The sequence below is a fragment of the Diplodia corticola genome (assembly GCF_001883845.1).
Source record: "Diplodia corticola strain CBS 112549 chromosome Unknown scaffold37, whole genome shotgun sequence".
Lineage (NCBI taxonomy): Eukaryota > Fungi > Ascomycota > Dothideomycetes > Botryosphaeriales > Botryosphaeriaceae > Diplodia > Diplodia corticola.
The window spans coordinates 276,454-303,324 of record NW_017971516.1 but is presented as its reverse complement, the minus strand read 5'-3'; the positions used below and the strand labels follow the sequence as shown (position 1 = coordinate 303,324).

General features: G+C 58.0%; 9 protein-coding genes across 9 annotated transcripts; 5 read left to right on the top strand and 4 right to left on the bottom strand.

Annotated features, from left to right (window-relative positions):
• Positions 1-243: 243 nt before the first annotated feature.
• On the top strand, positions 244-2,028 carry BKCO1_3700094 (succinyl-:3-ketoacid-coenzyme a transferase; the record flags this gene model as incomplete). The annotated part of the gene is made up of 3 exons (XM_020275193.1): positions 244-306; positions 403-1,761; positions 1,897-2,028. 3 exons carry the CDS (start codon positions 244-246, stop codon positions 2,026-2,028), a joined length of 1,554 nt encoding a protein of 517 aa, XP_020128730.1.
• Positions 2,029-2,267: 239 nt separating this feature from the next.
• Positions 2,268-2,552, top strand: BKCO1_3700093 (uncharacterized protein; the record flags this gene model as incomplete). The annotated part of the gene is made up of 1 exon (XM_020275192.1): positions 2,268-2,552. One exon carries the CDS (start codon positions 2,268-2,270, stop codon positions 2,550-2,552), a length of 285 nt encoding a protein of 94 aa, XP_020128883.1.
• Positions 2,553-3,283: 731 nt separating this feature from the next.
• BKCO1_3700092 (uncharacterized protein) lies at positions 3,284-4,979 on the bottom strand (the record flags this gene model as incomplete). The annotated part of the gene is made up of 3 exons (XM_020275191.1): positions 3,284-3,765; positions 3,819-4,652; positions 4,703-4,979. The coding sequence occupies 3 exons, from the start codon at positions 4,977-4,979 to the stop codon at positions 3,284-3,286; spliced, it is 1,593 nt and encodes a 530-aa protein (XP_020128882.1).
• A 1,262-nt stretch (positions 4,980-6,241) lies between these two features.
• BKCO1_3700091 (alcohol oxidase) lies at positions 6,242-8,575 on the bottom strand (the record flags this gene model as incomplete). Its single annotated transcript, XM_020275190.1, has 7 exons — positions 6,242-7,211; positions 7,271-7,451; positions 7,508-7,770; positions 7,821-8,001; positions 8,055-8,317; positions 8,375-8,464; positions 8,523-8,575. The coding sequence occupies 7 exons, from the start codon at positions 8,573-8,575 to the stop codon at positions 6,242-6,244; spliced, it is 2,001 nt and encodes a 666-aa protein (XP_020128885.1).
• Positions 8,576-12,510: 3,935 nt separating this feature from the next.
• On the top strand, positions 12,511-15,760 carry BKCO1_3700090 (ddhd domain-containing protein; the record flags this gene model as incomplete). The annotated part of the gene is made up of 3 exons (XM_020275189.1): positions 12,511-13,165; positions 13,219-15,541; positions 15,607-15,760. 3 exons carry the CDS (start codon positions 12,511-12,513, stop codon positions 15,758-15,760), a joined length of 3,132 nt encoding a protein of 1,043 aa, XP_020128884.1.
• Positions 15,761-16,829: 1,069 nt separating this feature from the next.
• Positions 16,830-18,350, bottom strand: BKCO1_3700089 (alpha-mannosyltransferase; the record flags this gene model as incomplete). Its single annotated transcript, XM_020275187.1, has 3 exons — positions 16,830-17,085; positions 17,216-18,014; positions 18,101-18,350. The coding sequence occupies 3 exons, from the start codon at positions 18,348-18,350 to the stop codon at positions 16,830-16,832; spliced, it is 1,305 nt and encodes a 434-aa protein (XP_020128782.1).
• Positions 18,351-18,787: 437 nt separating this feature from the next.
• BKCO1_3700088 (glycosyltransferase family 22 protein) lies at positions 18,788-20,695 on the bottom strand (the record flags this gene model as incomplete). Its single annotated transcript, XM_020275186.1, has 4 exons — positions 18,788-19,048; positions 19,096-19,890; positions 19,944-20,610; positions 20,664-20,695. 4 exons carry the CDS (start codon positions 20,693-20,695, stop codon positions 18,788-18,790), a joined length of 1,755 nt encoding a protein of 584 aa, XP_020128783.1.
• A 202-nt stretch (positions 20,696-20,897) lies between these two features.
• On the top strand, positions 20,898-22,952 carry BKCO1_3700087 (snornp assembly factor naf1; the record flags this gene model as incomplete). The annotated part of the gene is made up of 1 exon (XM_020275185.1): positions 20,898-22,952. One exon carries the CDS (start codon positions 20,898-20,900, stop codon positions 22,950-22,952), a length of 2,055 nt encoding a protein of 684 aa, XP_020128780.1.
• Positions 22,953-24,781: 1,829 nt separating this feature from the next.
• BKCO1_3700086 (uncharacterized protein) lies at positions 24,782-25,810 on the top strand (the record flags this gene model as incomplete). The annotated part of the gene is made up of 1 exon (XM_020275184.1): positions 24,782-25,810. The coding sequence occupies one exon, from the start codon at positions 24,782-24,784 to the stop codon at positions 25,808-25,810; it is 1,029 nt and encodes a 342-aa protein (XP_020128781.1).
• Between the last annotated feature and the right edge of the window lie 1,061 nt (positions 25,811-26,871).

The following is a 26,871-nucleotide window of genomic DNA, read 5'->3' as shown; positions in this document are numbered from 1 at the left end:
CGAGCTTTGCCAGCTGCAGGGTCAAGGCCGCCAATTACCGCGACAGCTTCCGGCGGAGTCAGGCCAAAATACAACGCCGCCGCCCTTTACTTCTTGCTTTTCCCCTTCTTCTTTCCACTTTGATCCTCACTCCCTACCGCCTCTTCCTTGGTCTGCTCCCTCGCGTGCAGAGACCCAAGCCTTGTATACGCTGCGAAGAGCAATTGCTTCGATCCGCCGCTTCCGCCCGCTTCCTCAGCCACGATGCCGTCGATAGCCATGAGCATGCGCACTGCGCGCTTCTTCGCGTCCTCCAATTCCTCCAAGGTGAGTCTTCCCGCGGCCTGCGACAGCCCCGACCATGCAGCAGCAGCAGCAGCAGCAGCAGCTTGCTGACGAAGAGAAAACACACACCCCGCTCAGGCCACTCTCCTCGCACGCACCTTCGCCTCGTCGGCACGGCGCTTCGAGATCAACAAGGTGCTCCCGTCGGCCGAGGCGGCGATCGCGGACATGAAGTCGGACAGCACGCTCCTGTGCGGCGGCTTCGGGCTCTGCGGCGTGCCGGACACGCTGATCAACCAGGTGCACAAGACGCCGACGATCACGGGCATCACGGCGGTGTCGAACAACGCGGGCGTGGTGGGGTCGGGGCTGGGGCTGCTGCTCGAGTCGGGCCAGATCCGCAAGATGATCGCGTCGTACGTGGGCGAGAACAAGGTGTTTGAGCAAAAGTACCTCAAGGGCGAGATCGAGCTGGAGCTCACGCCGCAGGGCACGCTGGCGGAGCGGTGCCGCGCGGGCGGGCACGGCATCCCGGCCTTCTTCACGCCCGCCGCCTTCGGCACCGTCGTGCAGACGGGCGAGCTGCCGCTCAAGTTCAACCCGGACGGCACCATCGCCCAGTACTCGGCCCCGCGCGACGTCAAGACGTTCGACGGCAAGAGCTACGTCATGGAGGAGGCCATCCGCGGCGACTACGCCTTCATCAAGGCGTGGAAGGCCGACAAGCTGGGCAACGTGCAGTTCCGGTTCGCGGCGCAGAACTTCAACGGCGCCATGGCGCGCAACGCAAAGGTGACGATCGTCGAGGCCGAGCACATCGTCGAGCCGGGCGACATCGACCCGGCCGCCGTCCACGTGCCCGGCATCTACGTCAAGCGCGTCATCCAGGCGACGCAGCCCAAGAACATCGAGAAGGTGGTCAACGCCAAGGACCCGGCCGACGCCATGTCGAGCCTGGGCTCGGGCGACGCGGCGGGCAAGCGCGAGCGCATCGTGCGCCGCGCGGCCAAGGAGTTCAAGAACGGCATGTACGCCAACCTGGGCATCGGCATGCCCATGCTGGCGCCGTCGTTCGTCGACGAGTCGGTCGAGGTGCAGCTGCAGTCGGAGAACGGCATCCTCGGGCTGGGCCCGTACCCGGCCAAGGGCCACGAGGACCCGGACCTGATCAACGCGGGCAAGGAGACGGTGACGCTGCGGCCCGGCGCCGCGTGCTTCGGCAGCGACGAGTCGTTCGGCATGATCCGCTCCGGCCGCATCGACCTCACCATCCTCGGCGCCATGCAGGTCTCGGCCAAGGGCGACCTCGCCAACTGGATGCTGCCCGGCAAGATCAAGGGCTTCGGCGGCGCCATGGACCTCGTCAGCAACCCCCAGAACACAAAGGTCGTCGTCACCATGGAGCACACGGACAAGAAGGGCCGCCCCAAGATCCTCAAGCAGTGCGAGTTCCCCCTCACCGGCAGGACTTGCGTCAGCAGGATCATCACTGAACTCGTAAGTCTCCCCCCAACCCCCCTCCCTTTTTAATTTTCCTGTCCATCTTCCCCTCCCTCGCCCTCATCGAAAAAGAAGGGGGTTGATGAAGCTGTGTATGTGTGGCTAACGTGGGATGTCCCTTTTTGCACACAGTGCGTCTTCGACGTCGACTTCACCAACGGCCTGACTCTCATCGAGCTCGCCGACGGCGTCACCGTCGACGAGATCAAGGCCAAGACCGAGGCCCCCTTCGCCGTCGCCGACGACATCAAGCCCATGCTCTAAATCAATCAATCAAAACATTTGGAGAGACGAGAAGAAGAAAAAGACTTGAAAAATGAGGGGATGGGAGAAGAAGGGGGAACGAGTTCCCCCCCTCCCTGTCCAATCACGTTCTCGGGGTAGAAAAGGGAAGATTTTTTTTTTGGAACTGATGAAAAGTGTTCTCAAAACAAGATGTGTGAGTATTATTGAGTACTACGAAGAGGCGGGAAAAAGGAAATCAAGGAGAAGAGAAAGAGCGAATGGAAGTAAACCAACAAGACGATGACCCCCGTCGTTCTCCGGGGGGGGACAAGATTATTATCGTCGATAATGAGAAAGAAGAGACACGCTACCCCGCAGCACCCGCCGCCCTCCCCCCCTCTCATTTGAGTTTTGGGACGCGGCGAGTGGGCGGTGCGGTGAGGCTTGAGGAGGAGGAAGAGGAGGAAGAGGAGAAGGAGGAGAAGGAGAAGAAGGATGAGAAGAAAGGGGAAGAGATGGATGAGAGTGGTGTGAATACCGTGGATTTTTCTGTAATGTTTTGACCATCCGATGTAGATACTGATACCTACGAAATTTGATTGAATTGCTTCATTTTTTTTTTTTTGGTTGATGGGACTCGACGGCGACTACACGGGACTGACTGATCGAGTCGAGACCTAAAATGTAAACATACGCCTCCACTCCATTACGCTGCTTGTACAGTTGGTCCAATTGAACATTCATCGAGTATCATCAATCCGGATGAGAGGCTCTTAGGCGAGAATTACAATCGCTTGAGCTGTATAGTTTTAGCAGGCACAACCGCTGCTGCTAGCATCTCTACTTCTCTACGCGTGAATTAACAAGAAAGAATAACTACACCTCCAGGGTCACTAGGTATGTCTCCTTCTCTCGCCTTTCCATTACCGGCTGATTTTCCTCAGAAGGTTTGTGTGTATGTGCGCGGTGTTCGGTGATCGGATCGGTTCCGTCCGTGTGTATTTAGAAAACTTCCCGCCAAGCGTATATCCACAGGTGATTCCATTCTCCCCCTCCTCTTGTCAATGAATTAGGATAAGTGCGGTAAGAGACGCCGGGTCTCCAATTTCCCCCCTCCTCCCCTTCGTATGGTGACAAATCCCCTCCATCCAACTAATCACATAAACAATCGTCGTGCCAAAACCCCATTAATCGTTATTGAAACAAGAACATCAGAATGAGTCAAACGTAAGCAGAAGCAAAAAAAAAAACCAAAAGACCACGCATGCATCAATCGGCCAAAACGCGCGGACTACTACAATCCCATCCACAGGGCAGCCCCTAGCGCGACGACCAAGCCAAACACACCACTCTTGCTGGGTGCATGCACGGGGCCCGCGGCGGCGCTGTCGCCGTGGATGCCGAGTAGCTCGTCCTGGGTCCCGAAGGTGACGTTCTGCGGGATGGACGCGTTGTAACAGCGGCCGTTCGCGATGTCGAGGTTGGTCAGGTCGTCGGGCACCTTGAAAAACATGTACATCTGCTGGTTGAGGTCCTTGAAGCCCGACGTGTCGTAGGGGAACTTGTCGTCGTCCGTGGCCGACGTGTTGCGCAAGAAGATGCATTGCACCTGGCTCGGGTACTCATGGGCTAGCGCCGGGTAGTCTTTCATGATATCCGAGTTAGACGTGTCGGCCATGAGGATGAACTTGCGCTCCGGGAACGTCTGGAAGATCTTGTCCAGCAGGTATTTGCGGATGCTGAGTGTGGCCGAGACGTCGGAGAAGTTGAGTGGCCCTGGCGCGAATGTTAGTGCGAGCCCATTGACGTGCATTTGTGGATTGACTTACGAGTGTCAAAGCTACCACCTGGGTAGGTCTTGTAGATGAAGTCCATGTAGTTCCTCGTGACCTGCTCTGGAGTAGTGGTCAGGTAGTGGAAATGCATGTCCGGCAGAGACTTGGACCAGTTGGCATAGATGTCCGGCATGTTCATCCACTGCGTAAATGGCCGAGCGAAGGAGTTCAACAGGCCTTCCTTCGGCTGGTAAATCTTGGTGACGCGCAGGATATCGTCAATATCGCTGATGATAGTCAATCCTGTCGGAGGCACCAGATATGCGGTTGCGTTGCCAAGAGTGGCATTGTCGGCATACACATTAAGGCGTTGGATTTTGCTCGTCTCGTTGCCGGCAGCGAGGCCCCCCGTGGTGTTGGCAATGGGCAGGAAGACGTCGAAATCGCCTTCAGCGGTAGTATTGTAGGGCAGGGTAAGCGTCTGATTCCCGCCTGAGGGCGTCACAGCGCCGCCACCGCCAGGTTCGCCATCACCGCCGGCGTTCGGTGCGGGCTCTAGCGACACCTTCACCGTCTTATTCGGTTGCTGCACGATGAATATCTCGGCAGTCAAGTTGCGAGCCTGATCCTGCTGCGAGGCGGGGAGATCCTCGATATCGGTGCCGATGAGGAAGACATTGGCCAAATCGTTCAACTTTTCCGTCGACGTGTTTGGTTGCTTGTAAACATTGCCGTGGAACCGAACGTTCCAGCCCTGGTCGGTCCAGTTTGCATAAGGAGGAATGTTGAGGACTTGGGTCGGCAGCGCGGCCAGCTGGCTGTCGTTTAGACCGAGCGAGCTCTGCACAGCGGAGCCGGAGGGGAAGCCTTGGAAGAAATTGGCGACACCTGCAGCGTTGTCAGTATTGTGCAGATAAGCCAATGGCAGGACAGCGGACCGTCGGTAACATAGCTGGGAATATCGGAGCCCAGGGCAGTGAGAGCCGAGTCTACGCCACTTTTGATATCGTCCAGCAAATTGCGACGCTCGAGATAAGTGCGAGTAGCTTCGTTGAGAGCGGGCGAGGGAGTGATGAGCGGATCGGCGACATCGATTGGCCGCTGGCGTAGGGGAGCGGGTGGCCCTCCAGTAGCGGCCGGGGCTGGGGCTGGGACGGCAGCAGCGAGTGCATACGCGTCCAGGGCGGCGAGCAGCAGGGTTGAAATGCGGATCATGGTGTAAGGCTGGGTGCGCAGGCCAGGCTGCTACGCTTGAATGGAGTAGGGCGGTGGAGATCGTCAAGAAGCGCGCAGCGAGTGCACAGCAAAGGCAGCCGCACGACAGAACCCGCGCTCGACAGCAGCGGAAACGGGAGAATGGCGACAAAGAAAGTGAGATTGCAAACGAGAGGAGTTTGTTGCGCAGGAGGTGCCCGGGCGAGAGCAGCCCGGCGGGTGGCAGGGTCCACAGCAGGCGCCGGCCTCCCCTTCCACGCGCATTCAAAACTGGGCCACCGCAGCTGAAGCCGTGACGTCACCGCAGAGTGGACGCCCTCAACCGTATGCGCCCCCACGCCCATTGGCTGCGCTACTCAGCCCCCGCTGACGGCCTGGCGCAGCTGCCAGCCTGCTCTGGCCCTTCCCGCTCCCTTTGCAGCCTCGAACGGCTGCGGTTCCGCAGCCCTTGGTGAGCCGTCTGCGGCGGGGGTTTGCAGCGCTGGCCGGATCGACGGCCAGAGTGGGGCCACGATCAGCGCTGTTGCCGTTTTGCCCGCCGCTCGACAGCCCCCCGCTGCTTCCCTTGGACTCCGTCGTCTGCTCCTGGTACCCAGTACTGACTGTGCCCTTCCAACTACTGCACCGGACTGCATCCCACTTCGCCCTCTGTTCTATGTCTCGCCCTGTTGCTCCGGGAACTCATCAAGTTGTGCTACAAGCCGACGTTTCAGCCGCCGAAGCTTAATTTATCCCTCACTCTACTTACCGCACGCGGACAAATCTCGCAGCAAGCACTTCGTCGTTGAAGGACATGAGGAGGTCGGCCTTCCAAATCATCGGATCGCTCCGGATTGCAGGGCGACAGTAGCCGCCATCATCGCCCTCGGCTCTCGGAGTTCCCCGCTTCTCCGTCCTGATTGAACGCCCTACGAAACCAAGGCAGCCCGCCAGCAGCCTCTCAGTCCTGGATTTATATCCAGTACTAGCTAAGCACGCAGTACGGTGCTAGCCTCATTAACCAACATGCGTCTGAACACTCGATATATGCTAGACACAGGGTCGTCACAAGTTCTGCAGGAGGCGCATTTCATTTCATTGCATCACCGTTCCATTCCATACTAGATACAAAGAACAGTAACAGAGGGAAAAGACCGATCGGCACTGAGCGTATCAAAAGAGAAACCATTAAGTTAGACAAGCACACACGAATCAACCCGGGGGGCGCAGAACAGACTTCCAGCTCGCCGGAAGAAGAGAAACGAGACATCATCAGTCTCAACTCACAGCCTGGAGAGATGGGTGATCTCCCTCGGGGCGTGGTAGGTTGGCACCTTCATATCGAGGGCGGAGCCACTATAGCCCAGGTCCTCGCCGGTGAGCACGGCGCACTTCTCGCCGATGAGCAGCGCGGTCGAGTAGGTGTTGCAGCCGACGTTGTCCGGGCAGATGGACAGGTCTGCCACCTTGAGGCCGCGCACGCCGTGCACGTTGAGCCGCTCGTCGACGACGCCGTGCTTGATGACGCTGTTGCCGCCGCGGGGGCCCATCGAGCAGGTGCCCAGCGAGTGCCAGGTCGTCTCGACGTGGCGCTTGACCCACTCCTCGATGGCCTCGATGTCCTCCTTGCTGTACTCGAGGTCGTCGCGCAGGCCCTGGCACGCCGAGTTGATGTAGTTGGGCGCCGTTTCTTTCGCCGCCTCGAGCGGACGACTCCACGACCCGTGCTGGATGCCCGCCGAGATGTGGTCCGGCCCCGCGTACGCCTTGGTGTTGGCGAGGTCGAGGTCCTGCGCCCGCGCCGCCGAGTCGTACGCGTAGAACGGGTGCATCGCCGTCACCTCGCCCGCGTATGCCTTCATGCGCCGCGCCGTCTCGCGCGACTTGATGTAGCCCCAGATCATGGGCGCCATGTCGCGCCGGTCGTTCATGAAGCCCGCGTCGAAGTCGGGCGCCTCGTACGCGTTGGGCGACACAATGTGCGTCGACCCTCGCGAGAAGGGGTACTCGAGGAAGTGGAACATGGTGAAGAACTTGCCCGGCGGCATCAGCATGTGGTCGCCGAACCACCCCGAGATGACCGAGTAGTGCATCACCGGCTTGTCCGGCTTGTCCTTGAAGTAGCTCTCCCACCCGGACCGGAACTCCGGGCACGGCCAGGTGTCCATCCATCTGAGCTCCTCCTCTGTGGGCCGAATCTTGACGCCCGCATCGATTCCGTTGGTCGCCAGCGGACCCGTGCCATTGATGTTCCTGGAGACTGTGTTAGTTGCGCGCATGGGGGAGATTGGATGTGCGACCATGAGACGAACCATTGGTCCATGACCTTCTGCTGGACAATGGGATTGCCGCGGATGAAGTCGTCGAACGACTCGGTCTCGGGGGTTGCCCGGTAGGGTGCGAATGTCAAGTAGTGGTCTTGGAAGTTCAGACCCACACCAGGCAGGTTCACGAGGGGCTTGACGCCAGCCTTGCGGAGCTTCTCAGGGTCACCTAATGCACTGTCAGTGGTCTTGGACTCCGGGGAGAGCGAACATGGTATGCATTACCGATGCCAGAGCGCTGCAAGATGAGCGGCGAGCTCAAGGTGCCGCCGCTGATGATGATTTGTTTACGAGCCTTGTAGATCTTGGGCTCGTGCTTCTGCTGGGGGTGCAATGGCTTGGCAGGGAGGGTCTTGACGCCCACTGCCTGGTCCCCATCCAGGATGACCTTGTCGATCTTGGTGTTGCAGACAAGATGCAGGTTCTGGTGGACAGACCGAGTGCTGTGGATGTATGCGTGGGCCGAGTCAGACCGGCGACCAGTGTCACTGCGATCAATCAGTATTGGGTCAAGCTATGAAGTGCGGGGTCATCTTACCGGTTAATCCACTTCAGCCAATGTTCAGCACCGTGGCCGGTCACTAGATCTTGAAGATCGTCGGTGGTAGGAATGCCTTGGGACTCGGTGGCGCGCAGGAAGTCCTGCATGATCGGATAGGTGTAGTTGCCAAAAGAAACCTTGATTGGGCCCTCGAATCCGTGCAGATCCCGGTTCTGGGCTGGGGACGTTGTCAGCACGAGTTTCAACGGGAGGTTCCGGAGGAGACCTTACAAGCTCGCTGGTACGTCTCGTGCTTCTTCATCAACGGAATCAGCTCCTTGGTGGTCCAGCCCTTAGCCTGGAAGTCGTCATAATCCGAGGCGGAGGCACGCGTGTACATCATGAAGTTGATACTGCTGCCGCCACCCAGAATGTTGGCGCAAGGAACGATGGCACGACGGCCAGACAGCCACTCCGAAGGCCGCGAGTAATAGAAAGAAGCATTCTTGCTGTCCAGCTTCATATTCCTCGGGTAAATTCCAGGCCGGAACACCCTGCAGAGGTCAGGAAACTGTTCACAGTTGTACAGGATTGTCAAGTGGAGCACTTACCATGGATCATTTAGATTGCTCTCGCCACCCTCAATCAGCATCACCTGGAGGCCGTGGTCGAGATTGGCCAGACGGCCAGCGACAACACAGCTGTGAGAAGGGTGTCAGCAGTTAAAATCTCCCTCAAAGTACGAAGTCTTCAACGTACCCGCATGAACCACCACCGCACACAATGATATCAACCTCATCGGGAACCGTCATCTTGACCAAAGGGCCAATGGGCCAGTCCGAGAACACAATGTGGAAATAGAGAAAGGCGGGACCACAGACTCAGACGAGGAAGTGTTGGACCCAGCGCCGCAAGATGGTTGTGGAGGACAGTACAGAGGAGAGGACGGTCATATTTATCCCCTCCCTGACCCCGCATCACCAATCTTCGGCACAGTGGAAGGAAGCAGTGGCTGACGAGTCTCCGGTTTCGAGGCTTGTGGATACTTGGGGCCGTTGCCCGCAAGCCCCCAGCGGTCTGGGCAACAGCGCCCGACGCGTGGGGTTCCTGCAAGTGTCATGGGTGCTGATAGTGGTATGGGCAGTGCACTCCCCGCTTGGGATGCAAGGCTAGTGCCGGGTCTAAGCAAGGCGATCCCTAATTGGAGAGGGCTGGGAATAGGAGCAGTCGGATGGCGATACGCTTGAAGTATGACGATACGTACCCGCCGTGAAGTGGCCGGCATGTTGCGGTTGGTGGACGCTGAGTGATTTTCTCAGCGGCTGGCTTGGGGACACAGAGGTGGAGCCGGAACAGGCATCCAGCTGGAAAAATAGCTCCGTCTTGCTCTGTTCCCATGCCGCCCCTTTGGAGGTCCAGGACGGAAAACATGTACATTTCCGCATGGCTTGGCCGCTTTTTCGGAAGGGCCGAGCACGTCAACGGAATGCATGAAACTGGCAAAAAAAGCCCCTAGAGGGCTCAAGGAGAGAGACAGCTGCATGTCTGTGTTTCAGTACCGAGGTGGCGACTGGGGATTCGAGCAGCGCCCAGACAGATAAGACGTGGGGCAATGGTCATGTTGAAGTGGCCAGGGTACCACCCCCGCCCGAGGTACTTACGGGATACATGGCTTCAACCGTGTTATGCAGCGTGCAGTGATGGCCATTCCCGACACGCGTCACTACGTGCTAGTGCGTCAACGTGGGAGGCCGCCGCCAGCCACCCGTCCCCGCTTACTTTATTTCCCCGCAAAACGCTAGGGCCGCCGATACTTGGGTGTCCATTTTTGGAGAACACCAAAAAAAAAGGGCGGCTCGACCTCGTTGTGCCGCCCGTTAGGGTCGATTGGGGGAGCTCTTTGATGGCATCAGGGGAGCGCCTCGCGCGGAGCTTGCAAGTTCGCGGGCGGGACACTCGATACAGTGGCTCGATGCCGAAGTGTGGGGTAGAGGTCAATGCCTGCAGACAACGCGGGGAAGAATCCCTGTAGCTGCGCCCATATCCGCCCGTAGCGGAAGCGCAAAGGCTCCAGCCGCTGCATGCCGCATTGCTTCGAGTCAAGAGGGGGGTGGTCTCCTGCATCTTCCCTACTCCACAGCACACTTGGCGAGAGTAGTCCGCAGATCCCCAAGTCGCACCCGGAAATCGAGATGCTAGAAGAACGCGAGGGTTTGTCAGAGGGCAAGAATCATCCTGGGTTGCCGATCTCGTGATCATCGTCGCTGCCGGGGAACCGGAGGCGCGCGACTAGCCCCTTATGTTGTCCGCTGCTCTTGACTGGCTCTCGGTCAGCGCCGGATATATGAAAAGCCCTGGTTGGGAAGCGCGACTCCTCTCGTTCGTGCCGTACGGAGGCGGCCCCGGATCCAATACGTTCAGCTAGACGCAACCCCCGGATCTTCCGGATTGTACTCCCAGCTTGTCACTTGCGCTATTCGTTGTACATTGGCGGTACAAGTACAGTTGCGAACAATCTCTCCTGGTTTGCTCCGGGGTGGCACGTTGTGTATGCACATTGCCCATGGTAACGGGAACACTTCCTCTCGATCCTGGATGTCGGTCAAAAGCAGCTGTGAGCTTACGTCGACCACATTGCCTCTCTGTTCAACGGTTCTGGGCCTTTAAAGGTCGACAATCTCCACGAGTCGGCACTCTCACGGTGCTCTGCCTCGCGTCGCCTTGTTGACTGGGCTCCTCTCCGATGGCGATGTATGCAGCGATTTCGAGGTCCCCGCCCCTGCAATGAGGCACAGCCACTGTTAGAACTTCAGAAGATTGGCTGCATCCGACTGCTGGGGTATGGTTGATCCATTCACGTCTCCGCACGACACGAGTAAGCCGAGAGTTCAAGCTAGAAAGAGTAGGAGGAGCGAATCCGCGGCCTTGATACGTTCATTGTGCCAGTGATTATTAGCCGTCTTCATCAATGCATAGGTCGTTTCGATGATGTGTGTTGCTGTAAAGAGAAGCCACAATGGCAGCCGCAAATGCATGTTCTTGCAGGTGATGTGAGTATAGTGAACAGCGACGCACTTCAAGCTGAAGAATGTTCTGTGCTGAAGTGGGGCAAGTGCAGATATGGAAATGTTGCAGTGATCGCTATAGGCCTCAAAGCGGCACAAGATCCACCTTCCGGTGATGCGGTGGCTTCTTATTGGCAAGCGGATCGCTGGGCTGGTTTGCAGGCCTTCCTTACAGGAGGAAACATGCAGGCAGCGAGAGTCTCCACAGGCTATTAGGCTGCCGGCCCCATGTCAGGCAGGAGCGGGAGAACATTGTTTGTTACAATCCGGTTCCTGGATACCTGTGAGCTGTAGGGGTCACCTGCGCGAAGATCAAAACCCACTTTGAGCAGGAAAATGCTCTGACGGAGGGCGGGGACGAAGTGGCTAGACTTGGCTGGCCAATTGCCAACTTCATCGGACAACTTAAGAGCCGGGTTAATTTCTGGCCTCATGTGCAGGGCGGCAGTCCGGAAAGTGTGCCAGGCTTCATCCATGTTTGAGGCGCCCAAAGCGTGCCCGTATTCGTTCATACCTTTGTTGAGAGCATTGTATGCCTCAGGCACGCACGCAACAGGGAAATCCGTTCAAGGTTTCGGATGACGGCTACTAGCCTCACTTTCAGTTTCCGCTGTATCTTGGCTCTCGGGATTTTAGCTGCCTACCGCTATAGGCCCGCCGGGTGCCTCTGTAGGGTGTAGATGGCTTGCTGGGAAGCTGCACACACCCAATAATGCTCGCTGAGAGGAGTGCACCGGAGTCCAGATCTGGAGCCGAGACCAAAGATGACATGCACCGTGCTCCGGTAGGTCAAGCGACCATGGAAGGCAATCAAGTTCCGAGGGTGGCCTTCGAGGTATCGGCAGTTGGAGCAACAAAGAAGGGTCCAATCCAGTGTCATTGAAACCGGGGCGTGGTCGGGTCTCTGTGAGCTACACACTTGACGTGTCACGCTAGGAGGGTCCTTGAGGTAAGAGATGGAGAATTTTGGTGGTCAGTGGTTCCTAAGCATCGGCGGTGGCTGCGAGCGGGCCGAAGCAACGAGAGAGTCCAAAGTGTCTTACTCGGGTGAGCCGGGCGGTGGGCGAGTCGCGCACTCGGAGATGACGGCTGGCTTTGGAGCGTGCATCGCGCGAGACGCGGCGGCAGACAGCCGGCCCACCCGGGGCTGTCTCAGGTAGAGCAGGTGCAAACAGGCGGCGGGGAGTCCGCGGAGGCGGGACGCCACCAAGCCAGCAGCAAAGACGCGAACGGCCAGCAGCATTGGGGACGTGTTTGGGTGAAGGGAGAAGGGAGGGCGAAGGAAAGAGCCCAAGCTAAGCGGGGCGTCCAAGCGGTTGCGGCAGCCGGGCCGGGGTCGGCGGTCGGCAACCAAGGGGTCTTTAGGGCTGAGGCGGGGACCGTTTCCTGTGACGTTGATGTTCGGCCTGCCACAGGCCACCCGCATCACCGTCCCTCCTGGCCCGCGCTGAGGCCGCAGTCGTATAGCTGGCTCCTGGCTGGCGCTGCCCTTGTCAGCCGCTCCATTCTTCCACACGACCGCCGTCGAACAAGCCGTGACCTTGGCGCGCAGAGGCTTCCCCGCATACCTCCTCCATCACCTCAAGCGTCAGGCCCCCGCTGGCCCCGCTGACCAACTTGTCAAGCAGTCGCGAGCTTGGGTCGACAAGCTCCAGGGCCGCGCCGGCCCGCTTGGCACCAACATGACCGCGCCGGACGCGAGGCCTTCAGGCTCCTACCTTGCCGCAGGCATCAACGCCATCTCGCCCTGGGGTTCGCGCAACCAGACGCCCCAGACCCATCCCGCCCCCGACTCCGGCGAACCGCAGCCGCCCGAGCTCAACCTCACCCAGCAGAGCAGAGGAGCCGACCACACTGTGACCCACAGGCATCGCCTGAGTCTGAAGAAGTATCCGAGGGACTGCCCGCCGCTGAGCGTGCAGTGGTTTCATGCCGTTGACATCCCCAAGCGGAAAGCCCTGGTCTTTGCCAACAGCGCCAACAAATCGGACAAGCCGCCGCAGCCGAAGAAATGGAACCCCTTCTCGACCGGCGACTCGCGTGCCCTTGAGGCCACCTTTCAGAAAATATGTGACGAGGCCGAGGAGGCTGAGCGCAAGAAGCTGCAAGACCAAGGAGGTGGCCAGGATACCGCTGGGAACGAGGAACCTGAGCAGTGGCAGATCAAGGAGCGCAACGTTCGCTGGGAGAGATCGGAGCCGAACGGCGTGCTCAAGGCCAAAGTCCCCGTAAACGAAGACTTCCTCTTCGACGTGGACGTTGAGGACCGGGAGCTGGCTCCTGCATACTGGATCGGTGCCGTATACGAAGTGCGGAGAGGCACATGGTTCTTCCAAGGTAACGTCTTTTCGGAGAGCTGAGCGCGTGAATGCCCTAACCCTTCTGAGTAGACAGCACCACGTCTCTTCGGCCTTGCGATGAGAACCTAGCAAACCAGCTAGAGGAGGGCTACATCAAGGTAAAACCCTGGCGCTTTGCCAAGCAAGAACGACCACGCTCCGCATCACAGCCCAAATCGCGTCCCACCTCCATGCCACCCGGCGAAGATCCGAATAAGTCTATGAAGGGTATCCAACGGTCCGCGACGACTGCCTCGGCCTCAGGGGACTCCGGGCCAGACTCAGCACCCGAGAGCTCAGCACCTGAGCCCAAGGACCCCCAAGCACCGGAACCGCCCAAGACACACCGGTTGTTTGGAGCTCACATGAACTCTGTTGTCACTTATCAGGACTCTGCTACCGCATGGCTTCTCACCGATGATTTTCTTTCGCGCATGAGCAGCACTATGTACCAACGTTTCGCTGGAGGCGGCCATTTTGCAGGCGTCAAGATCGTCCGCGGTTACGTGGATCTTAAAGCTGAGAAGGAGAAGGAAAGGGAAAAGGCTAAGAAAAAGTCTACCAAGGATGAGAAGGACGACAAAGAGACCAGCGCAGACGCCAAGGCTGAGGCGTCAACCAAACAAGAAGCAAAAGCCGTGGAAACGTCGTCTGGGGAGCAGAGTGAAGTCGAAGAGACTCCTGCTAACGCTCGTCGCCGGACGCTTGAGCGCCAGATGTCGAATTTGATGGCTTCGACTGACCCCCAAGACCTCGAGAAACAAGAGGAAGAGGTCCGAAAACGCGCCGAGAGGGAGATCCGGGAGGATTACAAGGAGCAGGAGGGAGAAGAGCAAGGCCGTGAGATCGAACATCTCTTGCTTGTCACCCACGGCATTGGCCAACGCCTGGGGATGAGGATGGAGTCGGTCAACTTCGTCCACGACGTCAACACTCTTCGCAAGACTCTGAAGTCTGTATATGCCGGCTCGGCAGACCTGCAGGCTTTGAACGGGGAGGTTGATAAACTACCCAAAAACTGCCGCGTGCAGGTCTTGCCAATCGTCTGGCGCCATCTCCTTGACTTTCCCAAGCAAAGTCTGAAACATAACAGGCGGGAGTTCGACCTTGGAGACGCTCATTCGATTGAGGATGATGAGTACCCTAGTCTGGAGAACATCACGGTGGAAGGGGTTCCGGCCGTGCGGAACCTGATAACTGACCTCGCCCTGGATGTCCTTCTTTATCAAAGTCCTGCTTACAAGAGCCACATCTCCAAGATTGTTCTCCAAGAATGTAACAGAATCTACAAGCTCTTCCAAGATCGGAATCCCGAATTCAATGGCAAGGTCAGCCTTGTTGGACATTCTCTTGGATCTGCGATTATGTTCGATCTACTCTGCAACCAGAAGGAGGACAAGGCCCACGGGAAACATTACAAGCACCATCGACGAGCAGAAGACCTGAAGCTAGACTTTGACGTTGAGGATTTCTATGCCCTCGGCTCACCCATTGGTCTTTTCCAGATGCTCCATGGCAAAACCATCGCAGCTCGTATTTCGCAGAGCAAACTGCACCCGGACTCTCAAATGCAGACGGACGATCCTTTCTTAGGGGACCCGGCCCGACCTTCATCTTCAAGCCAGGAAAGCCACTTCGAAATCACTACTTCTTCACCGAAGTGCCAACGCATCTTCAACGTCTTCCATCCCACCGATCCCATCAGTTATCGGCTCGAGCCTCTGATTTCTCCAGCCATGTCGGCCTTGAAGCCTCAGCCGCTTCCTTACACCAAAAAAGGCATCTTTGGCGCTCCTGTCGCGCAGGGTCTGACCGGCATAGGTGCACGCGTGGGACAGAGTGTTTCTGGCTTGTGGTCAAGTCTCAGCTCGGGCATTGCGAGCAGCCTGCTCAACCGAAGTCTTGGGCTTACTGCGGATGATGCATCTAAACTCGGCAACCCGATTGCAAGCCAATCTCGCGGCCCTCTCTCTGCTAACACAGGCAACGGCGCGTCCAACCCAGCCGTCTCCTCAACAGCAGCCGCAGCTTCTCTACAGGAGAACAGTGGCGCCGCCACAGAAGCTGCGAACATAAACGATGACAAGAAACGCAAGTTGGCGCAAAACCAACAGGGCAGCTCTACCGACCCGACGACGACGCCGACCAAAGTCGAAAGCGGGGAAGAGGGCCAGCACCCGCCAACCCTGATCGACTCGGAGCTGGAGACGCTTTACTCGGGCTTCGCAAAGGAGCGCGGCGATGCCGATCCTCGCGATCTTGGCGAGCAGCGCGAATGGCAGGAGATTGAGGAGCGCAGCCGCAAGCTGAGGCGCGAGGAGGCTAAGGTCAGGGCGTTGAACAGCAACGGGCGAGTGGATTACAGCATTCAGGAGTAAGTCAATACATGGCCGAACCGGAACAAAAAAGGGGGACGAAGCGTGACTAACGGAACAATAGGGGCGCCTTCGACATCTCCCTGCTCGCTAGTATCGCCTCTCACCTGTCCTACTACGCCGATGAAGACGTCAGTCACTTCATGATCTCTCAGCTGCTAGCTCGGCATCGTGTGTTGAAGAAGGCGAGGAGCGCGCCGGACTTCAACAAGCAGTGAGACGCTGCCGCCACCATCATACCAAGAGCAGCAAGAGCCAGGTTGACGATCATGTCGTTGATCAGCTATTCCTTTCCCTTGTAAATACTGTATGCGCATATGCGCAAACCCGCTATCCAGATTCTTAAGCGTTCTCCTTTCTTTCCTGTTCTCATCCCTCTCTTCGCGGGATATACTCCCCTCTCCTATCTGAAGGCCGGCTTTTGGTCTGGCGTTCGCAGGTCAATGGGTTTGAAGTAGTTTCCCACTGTCCCTCACAGGATATTTTGTTTCCCCCGCACTGGCGTATTGTGGAGTTTTTAGTATACAACTGGTGTCGTTGATCTCAACTCATTGTTCCCAGCTTGACATATCGGCGTTCTTCGTGTTTCTCGTGGGAAGAGATGGGAGAAGCTCCCCTTTGGGTAATGGAGAAGAAGAAGAAGAAAAAACGAATAAATATAGAATAGACTTTCCGCCCGGGACGCGCTTTCGTTCTGGCTTGATATGCGGAAAAGGAGGTAGGCAGGCTGTTTGTCGTCGCACTGCTGGTTAGATGGCTATAAAGAGACTGGGGTGGAGGCTTGTATGAAGTGTTCGATATGGAGAGAAGACAGTTGTCGGTCGGTAGCTGTGGTTCTGATTTGGATCTAGGAATGGAGCTTTGCATTACAATCTGTTGATGTATTGCAACACAAGATCAAAACACGTCCCTTGTGCCTCAATTCCTTCAAGATTGCTTTGTCCTTCCTACGTGCGTGGGCAGTTGAAATAAATTGATAGGGATTTGGTTGCGAGTCTGAAAAGTGTACAAATACATCCATATTCCGGATTCCACTATCCACGTAAAACTCTAGTGAGCCCAATTCTCTCGCACCCCGATGTGCCGAGACCGCTAGCAAGCAACATGACCCGCTGTTAGAGAAAAAAGATCATGACTGGGTAACAAAAGAAGAAAGAAAGAAAAAAAACCAACACCAGCGTAACACAACCGCTAAAGCCGACAGACACATTTCCGCCCGGCTCCCTCAGCGACGACCATAGCAGCCCAAAAAAAGAAAAAAAACATTTCCTTCAAAAAGATAAACTACTACCACGGATACTGCCTGACCTCGTCCTCCTTGTCCAGCTCCAGGCCGGCGGCCAGCTGCTCCTCGTGGCGCTTGTCGAGGTACTCGAGCAGGACGTTCTCGAAGCGCTCGCGGCCCTTGTACGACGACACCTCGCCGTTCCAGCTGCGGATGGCGGACGCGAGGCGGCCGGGGACGTAGGGCTCGTCGCAGATGTCGGTGATGGGGTGGAAATAGGTGCGGATGGTGAAGACGACGCCGCCGGAGCGGGGGAGTCTGATCGGTTGTCAGTTTTTTGATTTTTTTTTCTTTCTTTCTTGTTTGACTCTGTGTGGAGTAATCGCGAATATGGGGATGGGAGGGAAGAAGAAGAAGGAGAAGGAGAGGAAAGACAAATTTGACGCACCTCCTCAAGCTCTGCCTCTCGCTGCGGAAGAAATGATGCTTGATGGCGCGGTCCTTCTCGGCGGAGAACCAGCCGATGGTGCCCTCCTCGCCGTCCTCGGGCCCGATGCTGTAGCTCCACGCGAGGTCGTCGTCGACCTGGATGAAGTAGTTGTTGCGCACGACGGGGTTCTCGGGCCGGACGCGGCGGAAGAAGTTCATCATGCCCTTCTCCAGCTTCGTCTTGTACTCGGGCACGCTGGCCGACGTGTGGATCTCGCTCAGCGGCATGCCCAGCTTGTCCTCGAGCCGCCAGAAGCCCGCGAGCAGGATGCAGCCCGCGAGCAGGTAGTACTGGCCGTCGGGCCGCTCGAACATGATGGCGAGGTCGTCTTGGATCTGGCGCGCGCACATGACCATCGGGTCTTCCTTGAGCGGGCGTTCGACGATGTTGAGCGACTCGCCCGTCACGACGTTGTCCATGCCGACGGGGGTTTTCTTGAACATGGTGGGGTACCGCTGCGGCAGGTACGAGCACAGCTCCTCGAGCAGCTCGACCGCGCCGTCGTATACCTCGGGCGCGGTGTGGTATAGCTTTGCGGCGCGCGGCGATGCCAGTCGTGCCGCCTTCTTTGCGTGGAAGTCGTGGTAGTGGTTGTCTAGCTCGATCCACTCGTTCCAGTCCATCGTGCGCAGGCCCATGGTCGTGTTGTATTTGGGTCCGTAGCGGAAGGGCCGGTAGGGGCGCGGTTTGCTCGTGTCGACTGACCAGTTCGGGTACGGCTCGGCGGCTGGACGCTTGAAGTCTGATGGAGGCCATACTGTTGTGCGTGGTTGAGTGTCAGTCACGTATATACATAAATGTGCATGGACCGAGGCTGTGTCGTGTAAGCTGAAGGGAACTCACCTCCAGGCGGACGATCGACCTTGAACTTGCTCGGCTTCTCAGGATCCGGTGAACCGCGTCTTGATGGTGTCTTGCTGGGCTTGAAGCGGCGAACAATCAACACTGACGCCCAGATGAAGGTCGCGACGGCGAGGGCGGTATAGATGAGCGATTGCGGGTTGTCCATGACATGATCTTGGAAGGCTTTCGATGCAGCCTGGGCGTGGGCGGACTCGATCGCTTCTCTGGCCCGCAGCTTGAGGGAGTCCATCATCGCACGACTGTGACACGCAAACACGTGCTTGGTGAGGATGGGTGGAGGATGAGAGAGGACAACAAGGCTAGGAATTGGTCCACTGCAAATCACTACGAGACCGGCAGCGGGCTATTTAGCTAACAATATATGGCTGAAGTGTTGCAGGGCCGGCGACCACTCCTACTGGGACTGTCCACTGATGTCGCGCACGATAGTAGAAAATGTTCCCTTGGCCGCAGCGATAACCCACTGTGGGGTTGGGTTTATCTCTATCCTGGAGTCGGGGTTCGTTTGCCCGATGGGGTAAAGTTGGCCCCCGCCAGTGACGTGCGCAGGGATTGGTCAAGTCTCTGGGAACCCCAACTGCTCCGCACCCTCCTAGCACGCCGTCTTGGGCAAAGTTTATACTCCGGCCCGCACCCGTGAAGAGCCTGATGAATCCATCGAGCCCTCTACGCCGAGTCGCCCGATGCTGATTTGCGGCGGAGCAAGCAGTATCTTCCCCACCTTCTGCGGTGGCGTTCTGGAACGAACGGGAGATCTGGCACCCACCCAAGCCGGCCGATAGTGCTCGTCGCCGCTGTATCAAGGAACCTTTCGCATTTCACTGCTTCCCAGGTCGCTGTGTCTCCAACATAGTCCGGCTCCAGCTCAGATGGCGTCGAGCTCGGTAGCGACGAGTCGACCATGAAGGTGCAGTGCTCGATGTCCGTCTGATACGCTGTTAGCTGGAACAACGGGAGGGGGAATCTCTGCTCACGTATTTTCCCGGGTCCTCTTTGTTCTCGTCGTTCATGCCGGACGGGATCAGCCACGCACCCGGGTACAGCCCGAAGCCAACGTTTGCCTCGCTGAACTCGCCAGGAAGAAGTCCGGTGAAAGCGCTCTTGACGAACTTGGCCTTGACACCGTCGGGCAGGAAATAAGAGGACGGAAATCGGTACCACTCTTTCCCAAGACAAACCGTGTCACCCGGCTTGGATCCTCCCGCTTCGTGCAGGGGTCCATATACCTGCAGCGGTGCCGAATACGCAGTACTCAATCCCATCGCGCGCCAGACGCCAATATCAATTGCGCCCACGACGAAGACAACGGCGACGCCCAACTTCAGCTTGGCTGGGATCCTACCGATCAGGCGGTGGGGATCCGAGGATCCAAAATACGTAAGAAGAACATGCAAAGAAATGGCAGAGTTCAACGCCAGGAAAGGGTAGACGGGATACATAAAGCGTTCCTCCTTGTGAGGCTGAAGGGTGAAGATGGTGAGCCACAGGTAGAAGGGTGACACGAAAATAATGCCTCTTAGGATGCTTGACTTGGTCGAGGGCTGCTTGCGGAAGAGCTGGCTGAACGCTTGCAACGGGAGTGCAGCAACCGCCAGAACGAACCAAACATTAAAGTTCAGGATGAGGTTCCGGACGTAGAAGTGCCAGGGCTCGGTTCCGTAGATATCGGGCCCTCTACCCGGGCCGCTGAAGACATTGTAGAGGACTATATTCAGCGGCACGCACACGAGCTTTCGGTAGAAGAACGAGTTAATCGACTCCGACACGACCTGGCAAAGCGTGAGCTAACAGTGCATGATCGATTACGGATGATGTCACGGACCAGGAGGCAGACAGATCGCACGGCTCCATCGAGGAATCTTCTAGCAGTGTCAAAGATGGAGCCGGTCTGCAGGGCAAGGAAAAGCTCCTCGGCAACGAACGGCAGAACCAGGACGGAGGCGAAGGGCCACCCGAGAATGCCGCCTACGGCAAACCAAAAGATGCCTGCAGCCGTCCTGAGGCCGCCTTTCCAGTCCATGAAGGCGGATGCAGCCAGCATGTTTGTGCACATGGCAAAGCTCGAAGGGAGGTACGAGGTCGAGGCATGGAACATGCCCGGGCTAAAGACCATGGCAATGAGGAAGAACACAGCAATGCGGGGGTTCAGGGTCCTTGCGATGGTCGAGAACAGGCGCGTCTCGCAGCAGGCGCAAAAGAAGCCCAGAGCAAGGCGGACAAAGTAGAACTGCGTGGTCTTGGTGCTGCCGGGGAGCAGCCTAGCGACGGCGGCAATGGCGGCGTGGATGCCAGCATACGCCCAGCTCCGGATGGCATATTCGGGCGAGTATTCCCATGTCTGCAGGCCGTGTTTGTGGTCCAGGTAGTGGGTGGGCTCGTAGAAGTTGAAGACCTCGTCACAGTCCTGCACTGGGGCGTAGAGGGCGGAGATGATGTGGGTGCCGCAGAAGAGGTAGAAGGCTACGACGGGGTTGAAGTCGGGCGCGGGCCTGCGCACGGGGTCAGCGGCGTGCCTGGAGCGGGCAATTGCATCGGATCGCACTTCTTGCCCTTGGGCTGAGCTTTTGGCGGCATTGTTGCGGTGGAGTTGTCGCTCTCAGAAGCTCACGCGTGGCATCGCCCAACAAATGCGTGCCGGAGCCCTGCGCCGCGCCTGGTGCCGCGTCGTCATAGGGCTGTCCAGCTCGGATCGCCCCTGCGCCCGCGCGCAAAATTTCCAGACGCTCTTCTTTTGCGCCTACCGTCCGCCGCTTCTTTCCCACACAATCCCCACTGCATGATCATGTCTTTCCAGGGCGGTATTCCTGGCCTCGGCCTACTGAGCTCTGAGCAGCAGCAGCCTGCCGCTCCTTCGCCCTCCATCACCCCCGACCCCCACGCGCAAGCGCCTCCGACCAGCGATGCGCCGCCCGCAGGTGCATCCGCAGACGCGCTGGACGAGAAACCCGCTGTCGTCGACACCAACATTCCTCCCACCGATCGCACCTCAAACATCCAAACACTAGGCCAAAAGCTCGAGGAAAGCTCCCTGCAAGCCGCCGCTCCCGTCAAGGAAGAGGCGCTCTTCATAGAAAAGACTGACCGGCCCCAAGACAAGCCGGTAAATGTCGAAGTGCAGGGCGACACAGCTGTAAATCAGGATGAGAATGGCCAGGATACTTCAATGGCTGAGAGTTCCGGTCCTTCGGCGAGCACCGCTACTGCGAATGGCGACGCTACTATGGCAGACGGCGACGACGGCATGATCGAGCGGAAGCCGAAGGCAGATCCTGAGTTTTTGCAGGCCGCCGAGGCGAACAAGGGCAATCCGAGTGCCGAGTGGCAGTTTGATTCCTCGGATGCCGAGTCGTCCGACGACTCAGACACCTCTAGCGATACATCTTCGGAAGAGGAAAGCGACGATGACGAATACCCAATGCTCGACGCTGCCGAGGCCGCCCGCATCCTGATGCAGGAAGAATATGGCGACGATGAAGGTGGAAAAGGCCCGGCGGCGCAGCTTCGCACCGCGAACGAGGTCGTCGAGGAGAAGATCGAGAAGCCCAAGGTTACTGTGACGCCGGAGATGAAGATTACCGAGCTTGGGGATGTCGAGAGCATAGTCGACAACATGATCCTCATCAGGGCGAACACGACGGGCGAGTACCAGGTGCTTGAGGGCGGGTCGGTATTGTGCAAAGATGACCGGTCCGTCATCGGCGCTGTAGCCGACACCCTTGGCAGAGTGCAAGAACCCCTCTACACTGTGGCCTTCAACAACGGCGAAGAAATCACCGAGGCTGGCCTTGTGAAGGGCCTGACCATTTACTACGTCGACAGTCACTCCACTTACGTCTTCACGCAGCCTCTGAAGAACCTGAAGGGCACGGATGCATCCAACCAGTTTGACGAAGAGGTCGGCGACAATGAGATTGAGTTCTCCGATGACGAAGCTGAGGCCGAGTACAAGCGCCAGCAGAAACAAAAGAAACGCGCTGCACATGAAGAGAAACACGGACCCCGTGGCGGCGGCAAGGCCACTCCTCAACAGGCATACACGGGTGCTTTGAGTTACGACGACGACGGAACGGACATGTACACCCCCATGAAGAGGCCGGACAATCTCCATCACCAGATGATGGACCAAGGTGGTGCTCCAGTGGAGGGACAGCCTGGTTCATACAAACCTCACCGGGGACGTGGAAAGCGTGGCGGACGTGGTGAGCGAGGCGGACGTGGCGGAGGTGGTGGTGGTGGTGCTCGTGGAGGAGGCGGACTTCAAAGCTCCGCTGGTCATCTGAAAACCCAACAGAACCCGCCTCAGACGCAAGCGCCTCCTCAGCAGGCATTCTCTTTCGTTCCGCCTCCACCGCCGCAGGTGAACCCGTCCTATCCCCAGCAGTCCTCTTCACCTTTCCAGTTCAACAGTCCTCAAGCATACGCATGGCCTCAGAGTACCCCCTCACCAGTCACCTTTGGCCAGAATACCTCACAAGCATCTTCCAACTTCCCGGCTGGTGCCTTTGTGAACCCGGCCTTCTTCCAAGGACAGCAACAGCAGCAGCAACAGCAACAGCAGCAGCAGCAGCAGTCTTACGGTACACAGGCACCGTACCAAGCTCCTCAGCAAGCTGCGTACACTTCTCAGTGGAATAACCAGCAAGCTGCCGACGCATGGCGCATGGTCCAAGCGATGGCTGCAGCTCAGGCAAACACTGGCGGCCAAGGCCAGGGCCAGGGCCAGGGCCAGATACAGAATCAAACTCAGCAAAGTTCGGCTAACAGTGCCGCTGCGATCCAGGAGATTCTAAGAAATCTCAGTAACCAAAACAACGGTGCTGGACAGCAGTAGGTTGATGCATGGTATGTATGATGAATTTTGTACAGCGCTTAGGGGCTTTCGGAATACGTCCAGAGGAGTTCTATCTCAACGTGCAGTGAGAGTCTCCTGCATCAGTCTAGTGGCTGTCCCGCAGTTGCACTCTCGACACGCATCGGAATCATCAACATATCATGTTAGCAGACATGATGACAGCGAGCGCATTGTCTGTTCGAGCAGTACTGTCTGTGTACAACCTAGTCCTGGATCTTCCCGCACCGGATCCCCACAAGGACCGTTTGTGGCACAGCTCGATGGCAGGTTCATCACTTGTTCCTAATAGCTGCAAGAGACGCCGTAAAGAGTCGTTTCTCTTGATTGGTTATTACCTATTGGATTGTTTGGGGGAGGCCCAATCCTTGCCCTAAAAGCAAAGCCGAAGGGCTATTCCGGCATTTCACGGCGCTATGGTGTTGGTCTTGGAGGGGGAAAGAGCGCATGTCCTGGAGGGCGTCAAGAGAGCTCGCAGGTATTGCTGCTGGGCGATCGAGTCTGTAACTTTGGTCGATGGCTGGCGGGCAATGCATGGGGCTGCCCTAGCTAGCTCTTTTCGCGGTCAGCAACTACGAATCCTTTGAATGCCCAGATGTTGAGAGTGGATGCAGTGCTACGTGAGCATGCGGAGTTGTAGCACGCAGTCGGACAATGCAACTGGCCGAGCGAGCTCATCACGATGGGATGCAGTGCTGGCGGGAAGCATGGTGCGCACTGCAGGTGAGACGGAGCAGCAAAGACTTTGAGACATGGCGATGGATTTGCTTGGGCGGCGGCTGAGGCTCAGGCGACTGCTGTGCCGGTCACGAGTGTGTTGCATGCAGCAGTGTGGAAGCCAAGCCCAAAGCGCCAGGATGCGAAACGCGAGCGCGAGGAACCAGATGCGGCAGCCAGGTAGGCACGGTGGCACGGCCGAAACAGCAGGGGTGGTTGCACCCGCCGCGCGACGGGGAGGAAGGCGGCCGGCCCTGCGAGCTGCCTCACCTGCTCACCAACTTAAGCTGGACCTCACAACTGCTTCTCCACACCCATCGAGCCTTCGAGCTGACCTTTATTTAGACGAGCGCTTGCCAAGCGCCGAGACCGTTAAGTCCTCCCCAATCTGCTAGCTTTCGCTCGGCGAACGCCCGGCCGGGGTGATAGACCGTGCCTGGCAGGCGCTGACCACTCAGAGGCGCAGGTAGCTGGCCGGACTTTCCATCGCCTTATGCCTCCCAGTATTATTATTATCATCCGTTCCAGTTACTGCTCCGCGTCATGCGCCGCCGACAGGGTTGGCCTCCACGCCTGCCGCTCTTCCGCCCCGCGCCCCAGCGCTGAATGGCCAGTTCTGCCACTTTTAATCTGGCCAGCCGGCGCGGGCTGGTTGGCAACCACGGCTCACGCCCGCCTTCAGCTGGCACCGCCCTGTCACTCTCCTCGCACCCTCTAGTGCTGTTCTTCTCCCACTCTGCTGCTTTTTCTTCTTCCCACCGACGCCTGAATCTGCTGTTCTACCCTCGCTCCAGGATCCCCCGCCATCCTCACGCTTTGCCAGTGTCACAGTCCCTGCATACCGTCACTCGTTTCTGCACGTCTCACTTGCATTCTGCCCATCTGATCCTTCCTGATCGGCGTCTGGCCCGACTGTTCGTTTTCGCTGGCTTTGTGATCGACTCCTCTTGTGTGATACAGACCGGGAGACGCCTCGCTCAGTCTCGTCAGCGGTACCCACCTGCTTCCGAATCTTCAGTGGAGGGGTACACTTGAGCGCTTCGTTCTCGTCCGTCATTCGTTACTTTCTCTACAAACTTCTGGCTGTGTTCAGCATGAAGACCGCCTTCCTTATCGCCAGCTGCACTGCTGCCCTCGCCCACCGCGCTCTGAGCAGCCCTCTCGACCCCTCTCTCCTCGTCACGCGCGAGAAAGAAGACTCCTCCTGCGGCTCCAATTTGCAAGTCTGCAACCCTTCCGGCGCCTCGACCGACAAGCTCCCCCCTCTCGGTCCCGAGCTGTCCGGTCTCTACCTCTCCCTCCTCGATTCCGTCCAAGGCATCAACTTCAAGCGTGACAACAACAACAACAACAGCATCCACCCCCGCGACACCCCCTCCTTCTGCTGCGCGACCGGCACCTCCTGCGTCCTCCTCTCCTCCTACAACATCCCCTTCTGCTACGACAAGTTCACGACCAACTACGTCTTCCCGGACGGCAGCTCCGGCACCATCGCCACCGGCGCCTTCTCCTCCTCCTCCGCCTCGGGCGGCGGCGGCGGCGGCACCGCCAACCTCATCTCGGGCGCCTACGCCGGCGGCAACAAGAACCTCTACGACCCCTCGGACCCGGACGCCGCCGCCGACAGGCCCGACACGGCCACGCTCAGCATCCCCCCGCAGTACACGGCCGCCGGCGTCGGCTCCGCCATCCCCCTCACCGCGCTCGGCGCCACCGGCAGCGCCGTCGTCGTGACCGCCGTCGAGACGACCGTCGTCTCCACCGTGCCCGCCAGCGTCGTCGTCGTGCCTGCGTCCACTCGGCCTGCCAGCACCGTCGTCACCGGGACGACGGTCGATGGCGTGACGACGCGCGCGGATAGCGTCGTGCCCCCGACGACGGTCCCGGCGAGCACGAGCACCGTCGCTGCGGCGCACGAGACGGTCGTGACGGTGTCGTCGGAGTCGACGGCGACGGCGACGGCGACGACGGAGGGGTCTGGTGACGCGTCGGCGTCGGCGGCGGCGTCGGCGTCGGCAACGGGTGGCGCTGGGGCGGCGGCCGAGGTTGGGGGTCGTGGGGGAGTGTTGGGTGCTGCTGCTGCGGCGGTGGCGGCGGCGCTGTTGGTGCTGAGGGGTTTGTGAATGAATGAATGAATGGATGGATGGATGGATGGATGGAGGAGGGAAGACGTTCTTTCTTCTTCTTGTGCAAACGGGGGGAGGTTTTTTTTTCTCGTATATGCTTAATTTTTTTCTTTCCTCCGTCTTTTCTGTGTAAATGTCTAATGATTGGAGAGAGGGAGGAAGAGCTCGTCGTTTCTGGGTATATTCGGAGGGGGATTGATGGAAGGGTAGGAGAGTCGGGCTCATGAAAGAGGACGTGGATGTTGTGACGGAAGGGAACGGAAATTGGAAAACGACGACCTCTTTTGATGGGGGACGGATTGGATGGGGTTCAATGGACATTTGAAAAGAAGGGGGGAAATAGGATGGAGAGCGTGGCAGCAGGATAACTAACCAATCGGGAGGAACTCACTCGTCTGAGCAAAGGCAGCCCCGCACACCAGTATGGTCCAGTTGGAATAACTCCCAACACGTAGTATTGTCTTGCATTCGCGGGTTTGGTTCGGTTTGGTTTGGGGAGGGGGACGTCCCATGACAACGTTTTAATTCAGCGGGCTGTCAAGCAGGTCCTTTGGGTTCCGGGACGCGTGCGCGCCGAAAAGCGGCGCAGGCGGGACCCAAGGCTGGAGATGAACGATCCGCAACACAGCATGCCCATCGGTATCTATCTAGATCATCACGATGTCCGCCGGCGGAGGCGGTAGTAGAGCTTAGCCTCGATTGGGGAGAGACATAATTGTGGTGCTAGCTACTGTATATCGAGACAAAACACATCAGTACCTGTAGAGAAGAGCGATTATCGTAGTATATCCAAATGGCCCCGAAAGGTTCCAGTTTAATGACCATTCCTGTAGCTGCTGCATCGCGTGCGTAGGGGCGCACTTGATAGAGATGGAGAGACCCAACAAGAGAAACAAACCATGGAGCGCGGAAGTAGTGAGGGCGGGGCAAACAGTTCGACACCCCCCTCTTCCTCCTCCCCCTCTTTCTCCTCCTCCTCCTTCTCCTCCTCCTTCTCCTCCTCCCGTACAGATAGCTCTGCGTGAATTGACAAATCTGTCCGCCCACTGAAAGGGAAT